Source organism: Chanodichthys erythropterus, chromosome 24, assembly GCF_024489055.1.
Source record: "Chanodichthys erythropterus isolate Z2021 chromosome 24, ASM2448905v1, whole genome shotgun sequence".
Classification (NCBI taxonomy): domain Eukaryota; kingdom Metazoa; phylum Chordata; class Actinopteri; order Cypriniformes; family Xenocyprididae; genus Chanodichthys; species Chanodichthys erythropterus.
Window position 1 is genome coordinate 15245979 of NC_090244.1, and position 16498 is coordinate 15262476.

Consider the following 16498-nt stretch of genomic DNA (forward strand, 5'->3'; position numbering starts at 1 on the left):
GTTCTCTAAGTATTGTAGTGGCTTAGATCAGTGATTCGTGATCTTGGTCCTGGAGTACCTGAGCAGTTCACATTTTGGATGAGTACCTCATTCAATACATAATATATTTCATCAGCTCATTAGTAGAGGCTTCAAGAACTGAACATGATGTGCTTGGGTACTCTGGGATCTGGATTGAGAACTACTAATTTAGTCCACATGAGCAATACTCACTTGATCATCTGTGTAGTTTACACATCTAAATGTGACACTTGTCCATATGCACAAGCAGGTTCGGCTCAACAGGGGACCTGGTCCACCTAATAACCACCATCCCAATTGTCCGGGCCCACTTTACATCTTGGAGCTTGAGTAGGGCATGTGTACAAGTTCTGATTATCATTCTGGGATCGGATGCTCATTATGATTTTCTTGTTTTTTTCCCAGGAACTATTGAGCGTTGCTCCTTTATAAAGTACTATTACTCCTCATCTGCTGTGACACGAAAGGATCTTTCCTACAACATCACCAAGACTATCCAGCAAGATGATTGGCATGCCCTGCGTAAGTGGGACTTGCTCTTTTCAGTCTGCATCAGTGTTGTCCCGTGCCCTCTTTCAAAGGGGTCCTCCCACTGAAGTCCTCTATATTACTAGTGCACTTACTGGGCCCTGGATAAAGGTGCGGTCACATTAGCAAAATTTAATTGAAATCTAAAGATCCATTGTCAATAGCATAGAGAAGTATGCAGCAATGCTCACATAGAAGTCACTTTCAAACCAAGCAGCTTTCTTTTGGTAGGCACAGCAAATTTGCATTAAACATGAGGAAATGCAAAATTCTTGATTGCAAGAATTCTGATTGGAATGAATTGGATTTCGCCCACAAAATTTTGCTGAGTAACAGTAAATGCGACCACACTTTAAAGGTTGCCTACCCATAACAAATTTTGTTCTGGGCCCATGTAGCCATGTTTCCACAACAATTTGTTCCAGGAACTTTTTTTTCCCCCAGACCTACTGCTGTCTGCATTTCCATCACAGTCTAAAGTACCGTTAAGTTTAGGCAAATTAGTCCAGTGACGTAGGACTGCACACAACTTTCCAGTTCCCGCTGGATTTCGTCCTCCGTTTTCCAACCTTGTTGTCGGTCCATCTGACTTATTTTTTAAACTCCATTGTTGATTCAAATAGCAAACAACTCTTACTGCATACACCAGACTTTTGGTTGAAATAAAATGCTGCGAAATGCTGTGTGAACTCAACCAATCAGCATGTTCAGTGCCCAAGTCCCACTGCCAAAAGTTTGTGAACTTTGAAAAAGTACTACCTCGTGAGCAGGGACTTTCTGAGGGGAAATTTTTACCCGGAACTTCATTTAGACCCAGGTCCCTGTGATCGAAACATACAGAGTACCACCACAAAGTCCCTGGGGAAAGTTCCTGCAGTGGAAATGCGGCTTTTGATATAGCGGTAGAGTTTCAAGCAAGGGTATCCAGTCCTGCTCCTGGAATTGCCACCTTCCTGCCGAGTTCAGCTGGAACAAACTAATCAATGCCTTCAGTATTACTACAAATTTCTGCCAGGTGTGCTCGAGCAGGTTGGAACTAAACTCTACAAGAAAGTAGTCATCCAGGAGCAGGGCACCCCCAGTAACTTGCTATTTTCACCTCCAGATTTGCGTCGGATGACAGCTGGCTTCATGGGCATGGCTCTATCCATCATTCTCTTTGGCTGGACCATTGGTGTTTTGGGCTGTTGCTGGCAGCAAGGCCTCATGCATTACGTTGCTGGTCTACTCTTCCTTATGGGAGGTACGTGAAATTCCTAAATGGCTCCTTAATGTGTTTTAGGGTTCTACCCCATTCACCAAACACCTACTAATTAGTATCTTGTCCCACCACAGGTACCTTCTGCATCATCTCTCTGTGCACCTGTGTGGCCGGCATCAACTTCGAACTGTCTCGCTACCCACGTTATTTGTTCAGCCTCCCGGATGATATAAGCCATGGTTACGGCTGGTCCATGTTCAGTGCCTGGGGAGGGCTGGGATTGACCCTCATAGCAGGATTCTTCTGCACCCTGGCACCATCGATTCAGCCTCCTCCACCATCCCGTACCTCCTGTCCTAAGTCTCGCATGGAGAACGGAACGGTGTGCTAAAGCTTCACATGTTGTGACACTTGGTACATTAACATAAACTTGTTCATAGACTTTGTTATGGGTATTAAAAGCACGGAAGCTGTTGAAAGACATTTTGTTCTGGAAGGTGATAAGCCACGGCTGTTGGGACTTATAAAAGAAGGATCTATGAAAGCACATTTGTACAATTGTATAAAAGCTTTCATCATGACATGAGTTCAGCATGTCCTTGGTGTTTGTCTTTGTGTTCAGTAGATCGTGTTTGAATTTCGAGACAAACTCACCGTTTCAAATATCTTTCCAATGTATGATTTACCATGAATTTCATTGTGCTGTAATTGTTTTCAATGTCAATAATTTCTTCATTGGACAATAAAATGCCTCATGTAAGAAAACAATCCTACTGTTTCTACTCAAGTTACACAACATCAGAAAAAAAAAGGAGAATCAAGCAAGAGGCACTGAATACTCAATTTTATTTAAGATTTTCATTGTTCCAGACCAGCAGAAAATGGGTCAGTTCTTCTCTTTTAGCGCTTTATTTTGTATTAAATGATTTCAGCAGCATGTTAAACCCAAATGTTGGACTACATTGATTTTTTTCCTGAACGAATGAGTGATTGCATTTGATAAATACTGTTTAGTATGGCCACACAGATGAGAAAGAAAAGAGTAGAAATCATTTGAAGGCCTTGGAATGGGGGCATGTTAGTTTGTGCCTGTCTTTACGCTTTCAACACTCGTATTCTCTGCAATCATGCCTTGACATGTCTCCCTTTTATTACCATCACCATCCTTCCCAAGGTTCCAGACTCGATTCCTGATTCATACCTTGTATGAATGGCTTATTCTATAGGCAAGCCAATAAACACTTCCGCAGTGGTCTTGCTCACCTTACTTCTTGGGAATGAAGGTACTGCAGACATCCTGTAGCAGCATGTCAGGTCTCACATCACTATCCTTGCCCAAAGATGCTTTAGACAAACGCCCTGAATACAAAATGGTTTCCTCCCTTAGATATAGTAGGTACCACTGTCATTAACTCCCTTCCGAGGAGGACCAGGGTCTTGACTCTACAAATGCCCTCAAAAATCTTACCTGTGGCTCCGTAAAAATTAAGCGTGTAAGAAGAAGAGGGCATTACATAGACTTGTCTTAAAATAATCCGCTTCCGTTTCCTTTGAGTGATGGTGAGACCTAACATACGGGAAGTGTAAAGATTCACAGTATTAAATTGAAGTCTGTACCTTGGATGAAGGAGTGAGGCCAATTAGACATGTTATTCGTTTAAGCGCATTCCGTTTAGCCGTTATTAGTCACATGTACACATCAGTGCTCATGGTTTTCTCTACACATTTCAATGTCGGACTCTTCCCCCCCCATAATCATATGTGAAGGTGTGTGTATATGTGTTAAGACCCTCAGTGTCTGTCTGAATCTCCCAGGCACCTTCATTAAAATCATTACCCTGCACTGATGGTGCTCATACTACAGAGATGTACGTGTGCCTTCAAAAAAAGTGACAACAGACAAACAAATCCAGATGGGAAAGGGATGGAGAGGGAAATGGTAGAAAGACAAGAGCTTATGTTACGTTATTAATGGAAGGGGTATATTTGCAGTTTCATGTTTGTAATGCAGTTAAATCAAGGGTTGTCTTTAGTGACGGTCAATACCGGCACTCTGTAGGATGTCTGTGGCCGTCTGCGCTGGGGGTCTGAAGGCTGTCTGAAAGCCTGGAGGTGGGGAGTGGAACTGACTTGGGGTGAGTGTGGGTGGGGGGAGGTAAGGGGCCCAGGCGGCTCTGTGTAAGGAGAGGTGGGCCGCCGCGTCCAGGAGGCCGGTGTGCGGGGGCTGTGGGAGTGCGCTGGAGCTGGGGGGTCCGTCCATCTCTGTGAGCGCCTGCAGTGACTTGAGCCAGTGTGGCGGATTGTCATCCTGGAGACAGTCCAAACTGTTGCCCGTGGATGCTGGGATACCTGGAGTTTTGAAAATGGACACGAATGAGCACCATTACCAGTGAAGGTTTTAACCGTAACCAGTCCGAGAGTTTATAAAACACAAAACGCACCTGTGATGATGGCGGGGTCCATCCAACTGGCTGCACTGTCCCAGCTGAGGCCGTGCGAGATTCCGGCTGAGCCTACCGGCACCCCGATGTGATTCACACTGGAAGTAGAGGAAGAGGAGGAGGAAGAGGTAGAGTTCGGGAGGCCTCCAAAGTTGATGTTGATATTTGGTAGGAGTGCTCGCAGTCCGTCCTGCCACTCTTTCACATTTATGCTTTCCACAGAGCCATTGTTTTCTGAAAGAAAAGAAATGAATGAACACCATGTCTACACTAGGGGTGTTTGAAATTAATAATTTCTACGATGCATCACGACGTGGACAATTCTGCATTGATGTAGTAATAGAGCATAATCGATGCCTACTGATGTTTTGATGTTCCATACGCACTTTTCACGGTAGCGTAAAATGGCGGAGGGAGGCGAAACACAAAAGCGAGTAATAAAAAAAAAAATGTACCAACTATTTTATGCGCGATATTTATAGTGTGTGTGAAAGCGCACAAGTGTGTGTGAAAGTGCACAAGTGTTTGTGTGTGCGCTATTGTAACTTAAGTAGGGCTACACTACTTGACAGTTTCAAACATGTTTGTTAGTTCTAAATGCTCCTGCCGTATGCTGTGTTGAGATTTAAGTATTGTTTGATGTTTGCTACATTCAGGAAGTCTACTTTCTTGGAGCAGATAAAATAAAAAGGTTCATATATCCAACTGCTTGTATTCATTGACGAAAATGTAGCCATGTGCAGTAATATTGGTAATTAAGGATGCAACGCATCGTGGAATTGAATCGTTGACATGATGTTCATAATCGAATCAAAACATAAATAAAATCAAATAAAAGCTAAACAGTTAAGAATATATTGTCGCTGTCAGGTGGAAACCTCATATCTCTATATTTTGACATTTTTGTTTGGTAACACTTTATTTTACAGTGCCATAGTTGCATGTTACTACATGTACTACTATAGTAATAACAGTAAATTATACATAACTACAAGTAACTAACCCTAAACCAAACCCTAACTGAATATAAAAGGTTTCTATTTGCTTTTATTATTTATTTTTATATTTTCAGCTTTTATTTTAGTTTAAAGTGTTAGTTCACCCAAAAAATTGTGTCATTCATTACTCACCCTCATGCCGTTCCACACCCGGAAGACCATAGTTAATCTTCGGAACACAAATTAAGATATTATAGTTGAAATCCAATGGCTCCATGAGGCCTGCATAGAGCAAGGACATTTCCTCTCTCAAGATCCATTAATGTATTGGTTCATGCGAGTACAGTGGTTAAATATTAATATTATAATGCGACGAGAATGTGTTTGGTGCGCCAAAAAAACAAAAACAAAATAACGACTTTTTTAGTGATGGCTGATTTCAAAACACTGCTTCAGGAAGCATCGGAGCACAAATGAATCAGTGAATCGAATCTGCTGTTCGGAGCGCCATAGTCACGTGATTTCAGCCGTTGGCAGTTTGACACACGATCTGAATCATGATTTGATACACCGATTCATAACAATCCGAAGCTTCATGAAGCAGTGTTTTGAAATCAGCCATCACTAAATAAGTCGTTATTTTGTTGTTTTGGCGCACCAAAAATATTCTCGTCGCTTTATAATATTAATATTGAACCACTGTACTCACATGAACTGATTTAAATAAGTTTTTAGTACCTTTATTGATCTTGAGAGAGGAAGTGTCATTGCTCCCTATGGAAGCCTCACAGAGCCATCGGATTTCAACTAAAATATCTTAATTTGTGTTCCGAAAATTAACAAAGGTTGGTGTGGAACGGCATGAGGGTGAGTAATAAATTACATTATTTTGATTTTTGTGTGAACTAACCCTTTAAGTTTTATTAAATTTGTTATGTGATTTTAATAATAATTTATTTTTGTTTCAGTTTTAGTAATTTTAGTTATTAGCCGATATTAAGAAAAGGAAAAAAAAAAAAAGTGACAACTAAAATGCAACAAAATACAACAATAAACATACTGGGAATGAGTTCAACAACTTGTTTCTATTTGGATCAGTGGGGTACATCTGTAGTACTCCGCTTAGACCAGGTGTTTTAAAAGACACAGGTGATTCACAAAAAAACTGGAGCACACAAGACAGATGCATCCTCTAACCTGATATAGGAATCCCCCCAAGGCCGGTGCTGTGGTGCTGGGCCGGCATACTCAGGTCTAAGAAATGGCTGTGCGCGGCTGCTGCGGTGGCCGTGTGGTTCAAGTGTGTGAGGTTATTGCGGGTAGGGAGGCCCATCCAGGGGTGGCGTGCGGCCATGTGTTGGGGAAGGCTGAAGGAGTTATAGAGGCCTCTGTGCTGGATGTGAGGAAGGCGCTGTTGGCCGTTAGGGAGGCTGGTCTGATGGGAAGAGGGGTTGGGAGAGAGGGGGGAATGCTCCTGGACTGACAGCTCTTTCTCTATGAGGTCGGCCAGAGCCTTCCGTGTGACGTCAAATGGGTCAAAGCCAAGGTCATCGTCCTGTTGCTGCTGCTTGGCTGAAGAGCCAAAACCAAACGCCGCCTGCCAATCGGTGGAGGAGGACACGGGGATAGTGTCTGCAACAAGGAAGAGAGATTGGTAGGTTTACCCCATTGGAAATCTTATTGTTCCGAAATCCTACTACATCGCATTCGCTGCACACGCCTACCTGAGGTGAAAAGGCTCTGTGGTTCTGGAGTCATGGGCCAGTCGGAGGCTCCCTGTGGTGAACTGGAGAAGGAGGGCAGGCTGCTGGGGATGGGGTTGGGATGTCTGAAATTGCTGTTGTCTGAGAAAAGAGACTGAGACTCCGCTGCCGCCCCCTCGAAGGGTGAGCGTGCTGCGAGTTCAGCCACACTGATGGGCACAACGAGGCTGGGTTTAGTAAGGCCAGGTGGAGGAGATGGGGAATCGCTACTGGATGTCTGCCACACCAAATATAGACAGATGAATTAAAAAACAAAACATGGTAACTATTCTCAGCAATTCAGTTTTTTTTAAGCACTTACCTGTGATATATTTTCCCCGTTTCCTATACTTATGGGTTCTGATGGTTTGTCAATTGGACTGGAATGAAAGCACAGTGTAATAAGCAAGCACCAAAACACTTATACACCCACAAAGGAAGAAAATAAGTGCCGTCATTTATGATGAGTCAATGGATATTGTTATCCATCAACACTACTGGCTAGGCTTCTGCAATACAGTACCTGGTAGGCTCTAAGGCTGATGGGAAGGGTGGGAGGCCTGTGTTCTGCTCTGTTCCCTGTTCAGGGTCTGGGTCATCTGGAGTCATGTGGTCCGAGTCTGTTAGGCAGTCTAAAAGAGGAGGGGACTTGCGATGCTCTGTGGTTAAACCGTTAACCATTTTCCCATAGCTCTGTAATGTGGGCCACCCTTCTTTATTGGTGCTATTTGGTCTGGGAATAAAATAAAGCCAAATTAAAAAGGGGAACCACACTTTTCAAAGAAAAGAGAAACGTATTAATCATATATGTGACGCTGGACCACAAAACCAGTCTTAAGTCACACGGGTATATTTGTAGCAATAGCCAACAATACATTGATTTTTCTTTAATGGCAAAAATCATTAGGATATTAAGGTAAGGATCATGTTCCATGAAGATATTTATTTATTTATTTATTTTTTGTGAGTGGATATGCATTGCTAAGGGCTTCATATGGGCAACTTTAAAGGTAATTTTCTCAATATTTAGATTTTTTTTATCTAGATTCCAGATTTTCAAACAGTTGTATCTGAACTCGTACAAATACAAACCATACACCAACGGAAAGCTTATTTATTCAGATGTATAAATCTCAATTTCAAAAAATTGACCCTTATGACTGGTTTTGTGGTACTGAATTATATACACTACCATTCAAAAGTTTGGGGTCAGTGAGATTTTAAATAAATACTTTTAGTTAGCAAAGACGCATTAAACTGATCAAAAGTGACAGTAAAAAGACATTTATAATATAACAAAAAAATGTATTTCAAATAAATACTGTTATTTTGAAAATTCTATTCATTAAAAATCCTGAACAAATGCATCACAGGATCCACAAAATATTAAGCAGCACAATGTTTCTTGAGCAGCAAATCAGCATATTAGAATGATTTCTGATGTGTCACGTAATATGTGACACTGAATAATGTATTTTTTTTTTTAAAGTAAAAATATTTTACAATATTGCTGTTTTTAACTGTATTTTTGAACAAATAAGTGCAGACTTGGTGAACATAAGAGAATTCTTTCAAAAAAAAAAAAAAACAACCACAAACCTTTAAACAGTAGTGTATACATTTTCTTTTTATATATTTTAATATAATTAATCACCATATTATTATTTAATTCAAATATTCATTTCATTATCATATAATTACGTACTGAATATATTGCAAAGATAAGGCAAACTTTCACTGCCAATTAAAAATCTGGATATTGTTATCTTACACTGTTTGATTGCAGCAATGAAATTAAAAAGAGATTAAAAACAACACCTCTGAGTGGAGTTAGGTTTGCTCTTCGACTTCTCCCCACACGTTGAGGTTTGTAAAAAGTTAGGGTTCGCTTTGTAAAGGTCTTGGAGTAATTTTTGTTCATACTCTTGATGTTTCCCAGCCTAAAAACAAAATTTACACATAAAGAGAGAGAGCAAAAGTCATTTTCTAAATGTAATTTAATTGATGTATTGACTGAAATTAACTGATTGATCTGCAGTGAATCAGCATAATCGCTCACCTGCATTTCTTCTTTTGTAAAACTAGCCGCTTCATCCCCCAGTTCATGTAAATACATGCAGTCTGGTTTGGGACACTGCATGCTTTTAAGAAAATAACTGCAGTACTTTGTTGTACCTAAAGAAGCCTGGAGACAAAACAGCAACAGACATAACTACTTTAATAACTTTAAAATGATAGATGAAGACAATACATATTTTTCATAAATGTAATATGCTTGACATAGCGTTTCTGGAAACGCATTTGAAAACAACAAACTTTAAGTGTCATAACACTTCTAAGGGACGTTCTGAATCATATTTGTTTAAAGGACTGTGCTGTGATGGATTAACACTTACCTTGAGTGTTCTACCATCCACTATGACATTGTTTACGCACTGTATTGCTCTGAGGGCGTCCTCTGAACGAATGTAAGTTACATAGGCACTGGCACTAGGACCCTGTGGAGTGAAAGGTCAAAATATAAGCGTGTTTGCTGTAGCCTTAAAGAGATAGTTCACCCAAAAATGAAATTTCTAACATCATTTACTCATCCTCATGCCTCATTTTGTTTATTTTTAAAACACAAATGAAGATATAGTGCATTCTTCGGCTGAAGACAATGACTTCCATAGTATGGAAAATAATACTATGGAAGTCAATTGCTATCATTACCCACATTCTTCAAAATATCATCATTGTGTTCATACAGAAATTCATACAGGTTTAAAAACAACTGAAGAATCAAGTTTGTCCTACCTGTGAACCTGCATATGATGTGCTGTTATTGATGACCACTTTATGAATTTTGCCGAACTTCCCGAAATATTCTGGGCGCTTTAGAACCTAAGAAATGATCAAAGTGACGGTGATTCCTTCAAGTGAATTATAGCATGAACGACAAAATCGACGCTACGCTGCATTCTGCCCACTTTTCACACAGTCAAACTACTGTAAAAGGACTCTGAGGGAGGACATTTCCTTTTGTTCAGCAAAATGTAAACTGTTCCCTGATGAAAAAAGCTCTATTTTTGTGCCATTCTCATTTACCTCCCACAGGAAGTGATATATTTCTCACTGATGTGATATGGGCACAGGTTGATCTGCTCTTCTTTACATGAACAGTGATTTAGATACATGTACCGTTCATTTACTGTTAATTTTTAAAATAAATTACTACTTTTATTTATTAAGATTGTACATTACTGTTCAAAAGTTTTGATTTATCTTTTTTTTTTTAAAGAATTAATACTTTTATTCAGGAGGGATGCATTAAATTGATAAAAAATTACAGCAAAGACATGTATAAAAAAAAAAAAAAAAAAAAAAAAGGTACCATGGTTTCCACAAACATTAACTATTTTTAACACATATAGTAATAAGAAATTTTTCTTGAGGAGCAAATCATTGTCTTAGAATGATTTCTGAAGGATCATGTGACACTGAAGACTGGAGTAATGATGCTGAAAATTCAGCTTTACCAAAGGAATAAATTACATTTTAAAACATTAAAATAGAAAAAAGTTTTTCCAAACTGTAATAATATTCCACTATATTACAGCCTTTACTGTATTTTTGATTAAATAAATATCTAGTAATTTGTATATTCAAATAGTCTATTCAAAAAAATGCAGATCCAAATTAAAACTGAAAACAGTTATTATATAATAAGAACTAGTGTTGTCAAAAGTACCGACTTCGATACCAAGTTGGTACTGAAATTTTAAAAATGTGACGCTTGAGGGCTGTTGAGCGGATTCATAATCACCTCTGATTGGCCACTGTGTTCACGTGCTCAACAGGTATGTCTGTTCAATGCACGGGAGTGTTTGAAAGGATATATACTTATAGATGACTACTTTCAAACGCTTCCGTGTGTATCTGTGTAAGTGCTCGGTCAAGAGTGTCATTGATATCCATTTACAACATGTTTTTGAAGCATTAATCATTGTAGCCAATCACAGACATATCTGATGAGTGCAAGAGCGTAATGACCAATCAGAGGCGTTTACGAATCCGAACACAAAGCGTCACATTTGTAAAATTTCAGTACCGAAGTCGGTACTTTTGACAACACTAATAAGAACAACAAAAAAAGATCAATCACCTCTGCGTCCGCGAGTCTTTGAGAAAGTCCCACCACGAAGACGAGGTTCCGCTGCACCACACGGACGCTGGCCAGGTGTTTGCGGTTCTCCGTCACCTTTTGCTTCTTTTCATTCTGCTTCTGCTTCTTTTCGTTCTTTATCCTCTGGATCTCCTCTTGTGACAGCGGCTTGTACACTGCCGGATCCTCCGGGTAAGGCTGCAGAACACACACAGCGCCTGTTACCTCGCTTGAACCCGTATCCTGAGAGGGCTATCATGCTCAAAGAACTCTGCAAATAGGTCAATTTTTCAGGCTGACACCACCACAGTGAACGAGATGAGCTACATCGCATTGGTTTGCCAAGAAAGTGGTGCAACACGCTTTAGCCACAAATGCATAACCGGGCTTGAGAACAGTAAGGCCGGTTAATCAGACAATATTTCACCACTGCGAAACATGAAAAGCAAGCCACTGCTTGCGCATGATTTTTTTTTTTTAAGAATCAACAATATAGTCATGGCAACTTCTCATTTAAATACACATCAACCATCCAGTTCTCTAGATAAGTGGCTATGATTTTAAACTGATTCAGATACCAGACTGTATATTGGGCAACAAGTGGCAACCAAACACAGTAGCAGAATTAAAGGGATAGTTCAAAATATATATACTTTAATGAGTCAACACATCAATCCTTCTTCCAAAGCTTGTTTTTGTCTTACCATGATTCACTATGGTTATATGTGTTTATATTGTGTACATACAGTACAGTCCAAAAGTTTGGAACCGCTAAGATTTTTAATGTTTTTAAAAGAAGTTTCGTCTGCTCACCAAGGCTACATTTATTTAATTAAAAATACAGTAAAAACAATAATATTGTGAAATATTATTACAATTTAAAATAACTGTTTTCTATTTGAATATATTTCACAAAGTAATTTATTCCTGTGATGCAAAGCTGAATTTTCAGCATCATTACTCCAATCTTCAGTGTCACATGATCCTTCAGAAATCATTCTAATATGCTGATCTGCTGCTCAAGAAACATTTAATGTGTACAATTGTACAAAATATTTGTGTTCAATATTTTTTTTCAGGATTATTTGATGAATAGAAAGTTCAAAAGAACAGTGTTTATCTGAAATCTAATCTTTTGTAACATTATAAATGTCTTTACTGCCACTTTTGATTGATTTAATGCATCCTTGCTGAATAAAAGTATTAATTTCTTTAAATTCTTCTCAAAAAAATAAAAATAAAAATTCTTACTGACCCCAAACTTTTGAATGGTAGTGTATAATGCTACAGAATCTTTGTATTTCAGACAAATGCTGTTCTTTTGAACTTTCTATTCATCAAGGAATCCTGAAAAAAAAGTACACAACTGTTTTCAACATTGAAAATAATCATAAATGTTTCTTGAGCAGCAAATCAGCATATTAGAATGATTTCTGAAGGATCATGTGACACTGAAGACTGGAGTAATGATGCTGAAAATTCAGCTTTGCATCACAGGAATAAATTACTTTGTCAAATATATTTAAATAGTACACAGGTATTTTTTATTACAATATTACTGTTTTTACTGTATTTTTAATTAAATAAATGTAGCCTTGGTGAGCAGACGAAACTTCTTTTAAAAACATTAAAAATCTTAGTGGTTCCAAACTTTTGGACTGTACTGTACGTCACTCGCCTGTGCGTGTCTCGTCATATCTGTAAATAGAGAATACTTTCTCCGGCTACTTTGACACATGTTTGGTGTTGGAGTGACATAGGTTAGTTGTCACAATGAGTGAAAAAGGTTGACATGGAGCAGCTAAATCTCGAACCTCCAGGGAATCAACAAATTTATGCTGAATAGGAGAGTCTGCTGGAAAAAAGAGAACACGACAGAGCTTGTAATTCGGAGATGGCGAGAACTGAGGGATCTGAAATGTAAAAGCGACACGAAGATGGGGTTTTTATTAGGTATTTTACTGAACAGATAAATTGCCATAAATATGTGCCATATTATTGTAAAGCATTATTGTGAAGTGTCATTTCATTATGGTTGTTGTAGCGCTGTGCTGGAATTTATTTTCAAGGAAGTACTGTGTCTATTAATGGGTAAACTACAGTAACGTCTTCGGCTAGTCAGCTTGAGATCCTTTCAATCTTAATAATTAAGTAATAGCTAAAAATTAATTCAGTACTTAAAATTACTAATTTAATAACAATGGAAAAACTTAAACTGTCTTGAATTAAGTGTTTGCATTCATATTCTTAGGAGTCAAATATTCACATCACATTGTGGTCGGCACAAACCATGTGTTTTCTTTAATCATGCATAGATTTGTAACAGATGATGCATTCAACAAAAATGTTAAGTAATTTTTCATCCATTAAAAAATATTTATAAGCATTTTTATTTTGCTATACAACCAGGCTGCACAATTTATCGAACTTCTAATCGTGATTACAATTAAACTGGCGTCGCGTCAGTTAAGCCTTTTCCGTAAGTTGAATAGGGAAGGCGTAGGACATAGCGTAAGCGTTTTGAACTGCGAGAGGTGTTATACTTTCTACATAAGTTGAATTCAGAAGGCAGTCTGGTGGAAGCAAGATATTTTACTTAATAACTTGTTAAATATGGATATTCTTCTTACACAAATGCATCACTTCTCTTCAGAAGGCCTTTATTAACCCATGTGGAGTACGTTTATGATGGATGGATGTGCTTTATTGAGCTTCATGCTCATTGGTATCGCTACCTGCCATTATAACGCTTGGATGTGTCAGGATATTTATTGATACATCTCAGATTGTGTCCATCAGAAAGAAGAAAGACAAACATCTAGAACGGCTTGAGGTTGAGAAAAGCTTCATTTGAAAGTGAACTAATCCTTTAAGATGTGTTTTTTTCTTTCTATAGGTTATCTTAAGGGTTTTTCCCAATGCCATTGTTTTAATTTTAGTATAAAAGCATGCATATATTTTTTTATATTAATAAGAAACCAAAGCAATGTATAGCTGACCTTTGAGGCTTAATGCTATAGAAAAGCAATAAAAGTTTTTTCAGCTTAAAAATATGGCATGAAGTTGCTTCAAACAATGGTATAAAGCTATTCAAAACATCATTCAATGTAAATTGTGATAATTGTAATTAATAATCACAATTACAATTTCAAGGGAATAATTGACAATTATGATTTTGCCAAATACAATCCATCCACAATTATATAGGTTATTAGTTGTGTTTCATTACTTGCATTTAACTCCTGACCCAACAGTTGAGAACCACTGTTTTAGAGATATAGCAATCAGCCATATCGGTATTGACTGCTATTTGAGAAAGCGAAGATCAAGTATGTCAGTGTAATAGTGACCCAATAACCTGCAAACATGCTGGCTAAATACTGAGTGAAGTTGGTATTAGAATGCGTCTCGCAAATTAGAAGTATAACAACAAGTCTATCACAATCATCAGAAGCTTTCAAGTAACTTCTTACCTTTCTGCAAGCAGGGCAGAGGCCGTTCTCGTCTGTGCGGATACGGTGCCAGCAGAAACGGCAGATCTGGTAGCCGCAGGTGCAGGGGAAGAAGTTGACATCGTCAATCTCCAGCGGTTCCATGCACAGTGGGCACTCCATGGGGTCTTCCTTCAGCTCTGGACTACGGGACATCCTATTGCACGGCAAGATCAGGAGAGTCTGTGGCAGGTCGGCTGAGGGGCTGATGGAAAATCACAGCAAGTAGTTTGAGATAAAGTGAGATTTGATTTAAACATGGCAGCCTCGATGATGACAATACTTTACTCCATTACATAAATGCTCTTGTTAAATATTCAAATTGAAAAATGACATACAGTTAGCTCAAAACTATTGTTAATAGCCATGACAAATTAATATAGTCAGCTGTCAAGGGCTTAAAGCAGTTCAAAACATCAAGCTACCACAAAGCCTTTTCATGTTACTCTCATTGCAGTCAATTGGCCCAGTTGTCTATAAACATGCTGATGTATTGGGATTGAAGAATAGGATCACTGGGTCACATTAGAGATGAATGTATGGCAGGTATTCAAAGTCCATGCACAGATTAAAAAAAAAAACTAAAAAAAACACCAAAATAAATTACATTATGTCCACTTCGTTTTTACACGGAATACTGAACCAGTGTTATATTCAGAACAAAACACTATATCTAAATGAACTGCAAATCACAACCTGCGATTCAGTCTCTTTTGTCCAACACTGACATTGTACGCATTTTTAAACGACGTAGCCAATACTGATAAAAATATCAATTCTAAACGCAAATTATTATTTGTTTTCAGCGAAAACATATATAAAAGATTCCCACTTAAATCTCTCAAATCATTCCAGATCAAAACACTATGTTTAGATTCGTAGACCTCCGTTGTTTCTGCTTCAAAATGACAATAATTAAACAAACAACACATTCAATGCTTATTTTAATATCTATGAATCTTTATTAAAATCACAATTATTGATATCTCACATCGTATATGTGTAGCGGCGCGTCAGTCGCTGTGAAAGCCGGTCAGGTGTCTCCACAGCTGGGACAGACTTCAACTGACGTGCGGCACATAACACAACGCCTAAAACATCGATTTCACTCTTCCACAACCAATAACATACAAACTTAAAGGCACGCATATCTTGAACTGCTTGTAAAAGAGTAAAACTACTTTCCTCGCATATATTTTTGTCGACAACGAGTGTTTTCTGAACGTTTCTATTTTGCGGCCTACACAGAGCTAAAGCCTGAGACTCTCCTACTGCTCGGCCCGGCGATTAGAGGAGGAACTGCCGCCTGTACACCTTTAACTTCACCCTTCACTTAAACTCAAAGTTTTATGCTTTAACCATGGGGTTAGTCTGCTTCAACACACATATGCAAACCTAATACCGCTGAGGTAATTATATTAGGGTGCACTGATAGCGATTAAAGCAGTTGTTTTGTAGGGTACTCACTTCAACTAGCTGGTCCTGTATTGCAGGGATTCCACTCCAAGGGATATTGACTCTAGTTTAGGCGGGGGTTTCTGCCTTTCAACTGATCAGATGTGCCTATCTGATAGTTTGGAATGAGCACTACTCCACAGCTCAGATGTTCAGTATTGATTAAATGTTTCCTACTCAGTTTGACTGTTTATTTAGGTAGCAGATTCTTTACCACCATCTTACACTGAAATGAGGAGGGAATACAGTAACCAGTCACCTCTCATTGAGTTTGCGCAAGATGCGATGCACAATGCATTGTGGGAGATGTAGTTTAGTTTGTCATCGTAATTTTCAACATCAGCAATGTTCTAGATTCGTCACGAGGGGCGATACAACGTCATGTTATCAGATTTAGGAAAAGTACTTTGATAAAATAAGTATTTTAATTAAAACATTTTTATGTTTTATATTTTAACATTTTTACAGCTTTTACATTAATTTTATTTGAAATGTATCATATTCATTGAAGTTCACCAAATAGTAATGTAATATAAA

General features: G+C 38.5%; 2 protein-coding genes across 2 annotated transcripts in view; one reads left to right on the plus strand and one right to left on the minus strand.

The window, feature by feature from the left end:
• Positions 1-2141, plus strand: part of tmem178ba (transmembrane protein 178Ba) — a 2852-nt gene extending 711 nt beyond the window's left edge. Inside the window, exons 2-4 of the mRNA XM_067380206.1 lie at positions 427-543; positions 1655-1792; positions 1885-2141. Coding sequence (XP_067236307.1) covers positions 427-543; positions 1655-1792; positions 1885-2141 — 512 coding nt within the window. The remainder of the gene's footprint in view (positions 1-426; positions 544-1654; positions 1793-1884) is intronic.
• A 444-nt stretch (positions 2142-2585) lies between these two features.
• cnot4a (CCR4-NOT transcription complex, subunit 4a) lies at positions 2586-16213 on the minus strand. Its single transcript, XM_067379249.1, has 13 exons — positions 15974-16213; positions 14489-14711; positions 11016-11213; positions 9668-9754; positions 9268-9369; positions 8931-9056; positions 8690-8811; positions 7395-7604; positions 7194-7251; positions 6854-7109; positions 6327-6761; positions 4192-4425; positions 2586-4099 (listed from the first exon to the last, which is right to left on the minus strand). Exons 2-13 carry the CDS (start codon positions 14660-14662, stop codon positions 3780-3782), a joined length of 2322 nt encoding a protein of 773 aa, XP_067235350.1. The 5' UTR covers positions 14663-14711; positions 15974-16213; the 3' UTR covers positions 2586-3779.
• Positions 16214-16498: the final 285 nt, after the last annotated feature.

Bases quoted from the DNA above. Each gene is read 5' to 3' on its own strand.
- cnot4a (XM_067379249.1), bottom strand. From the start codon at position 14,662: ATGTCCCGTAGTCCAGAGCTGAAGGAAGACCCCATGGAGTGCCCACTG. The intron at 7,605-8,689 runs GTGTTGTTTTTA...TTTTATTCCCAG, and splicing joins AAACCTAACTCCACTCAGAG to ACCAAATAGCACCAATAAAG. The intron at 6,762-6,853 runs GTAGGCGTGTGC...TCCTTGTTGCAG, and splicing joins ACAGAGCCTTTTCACCTCAG to ACACTATCCCCGTGTCCTCC.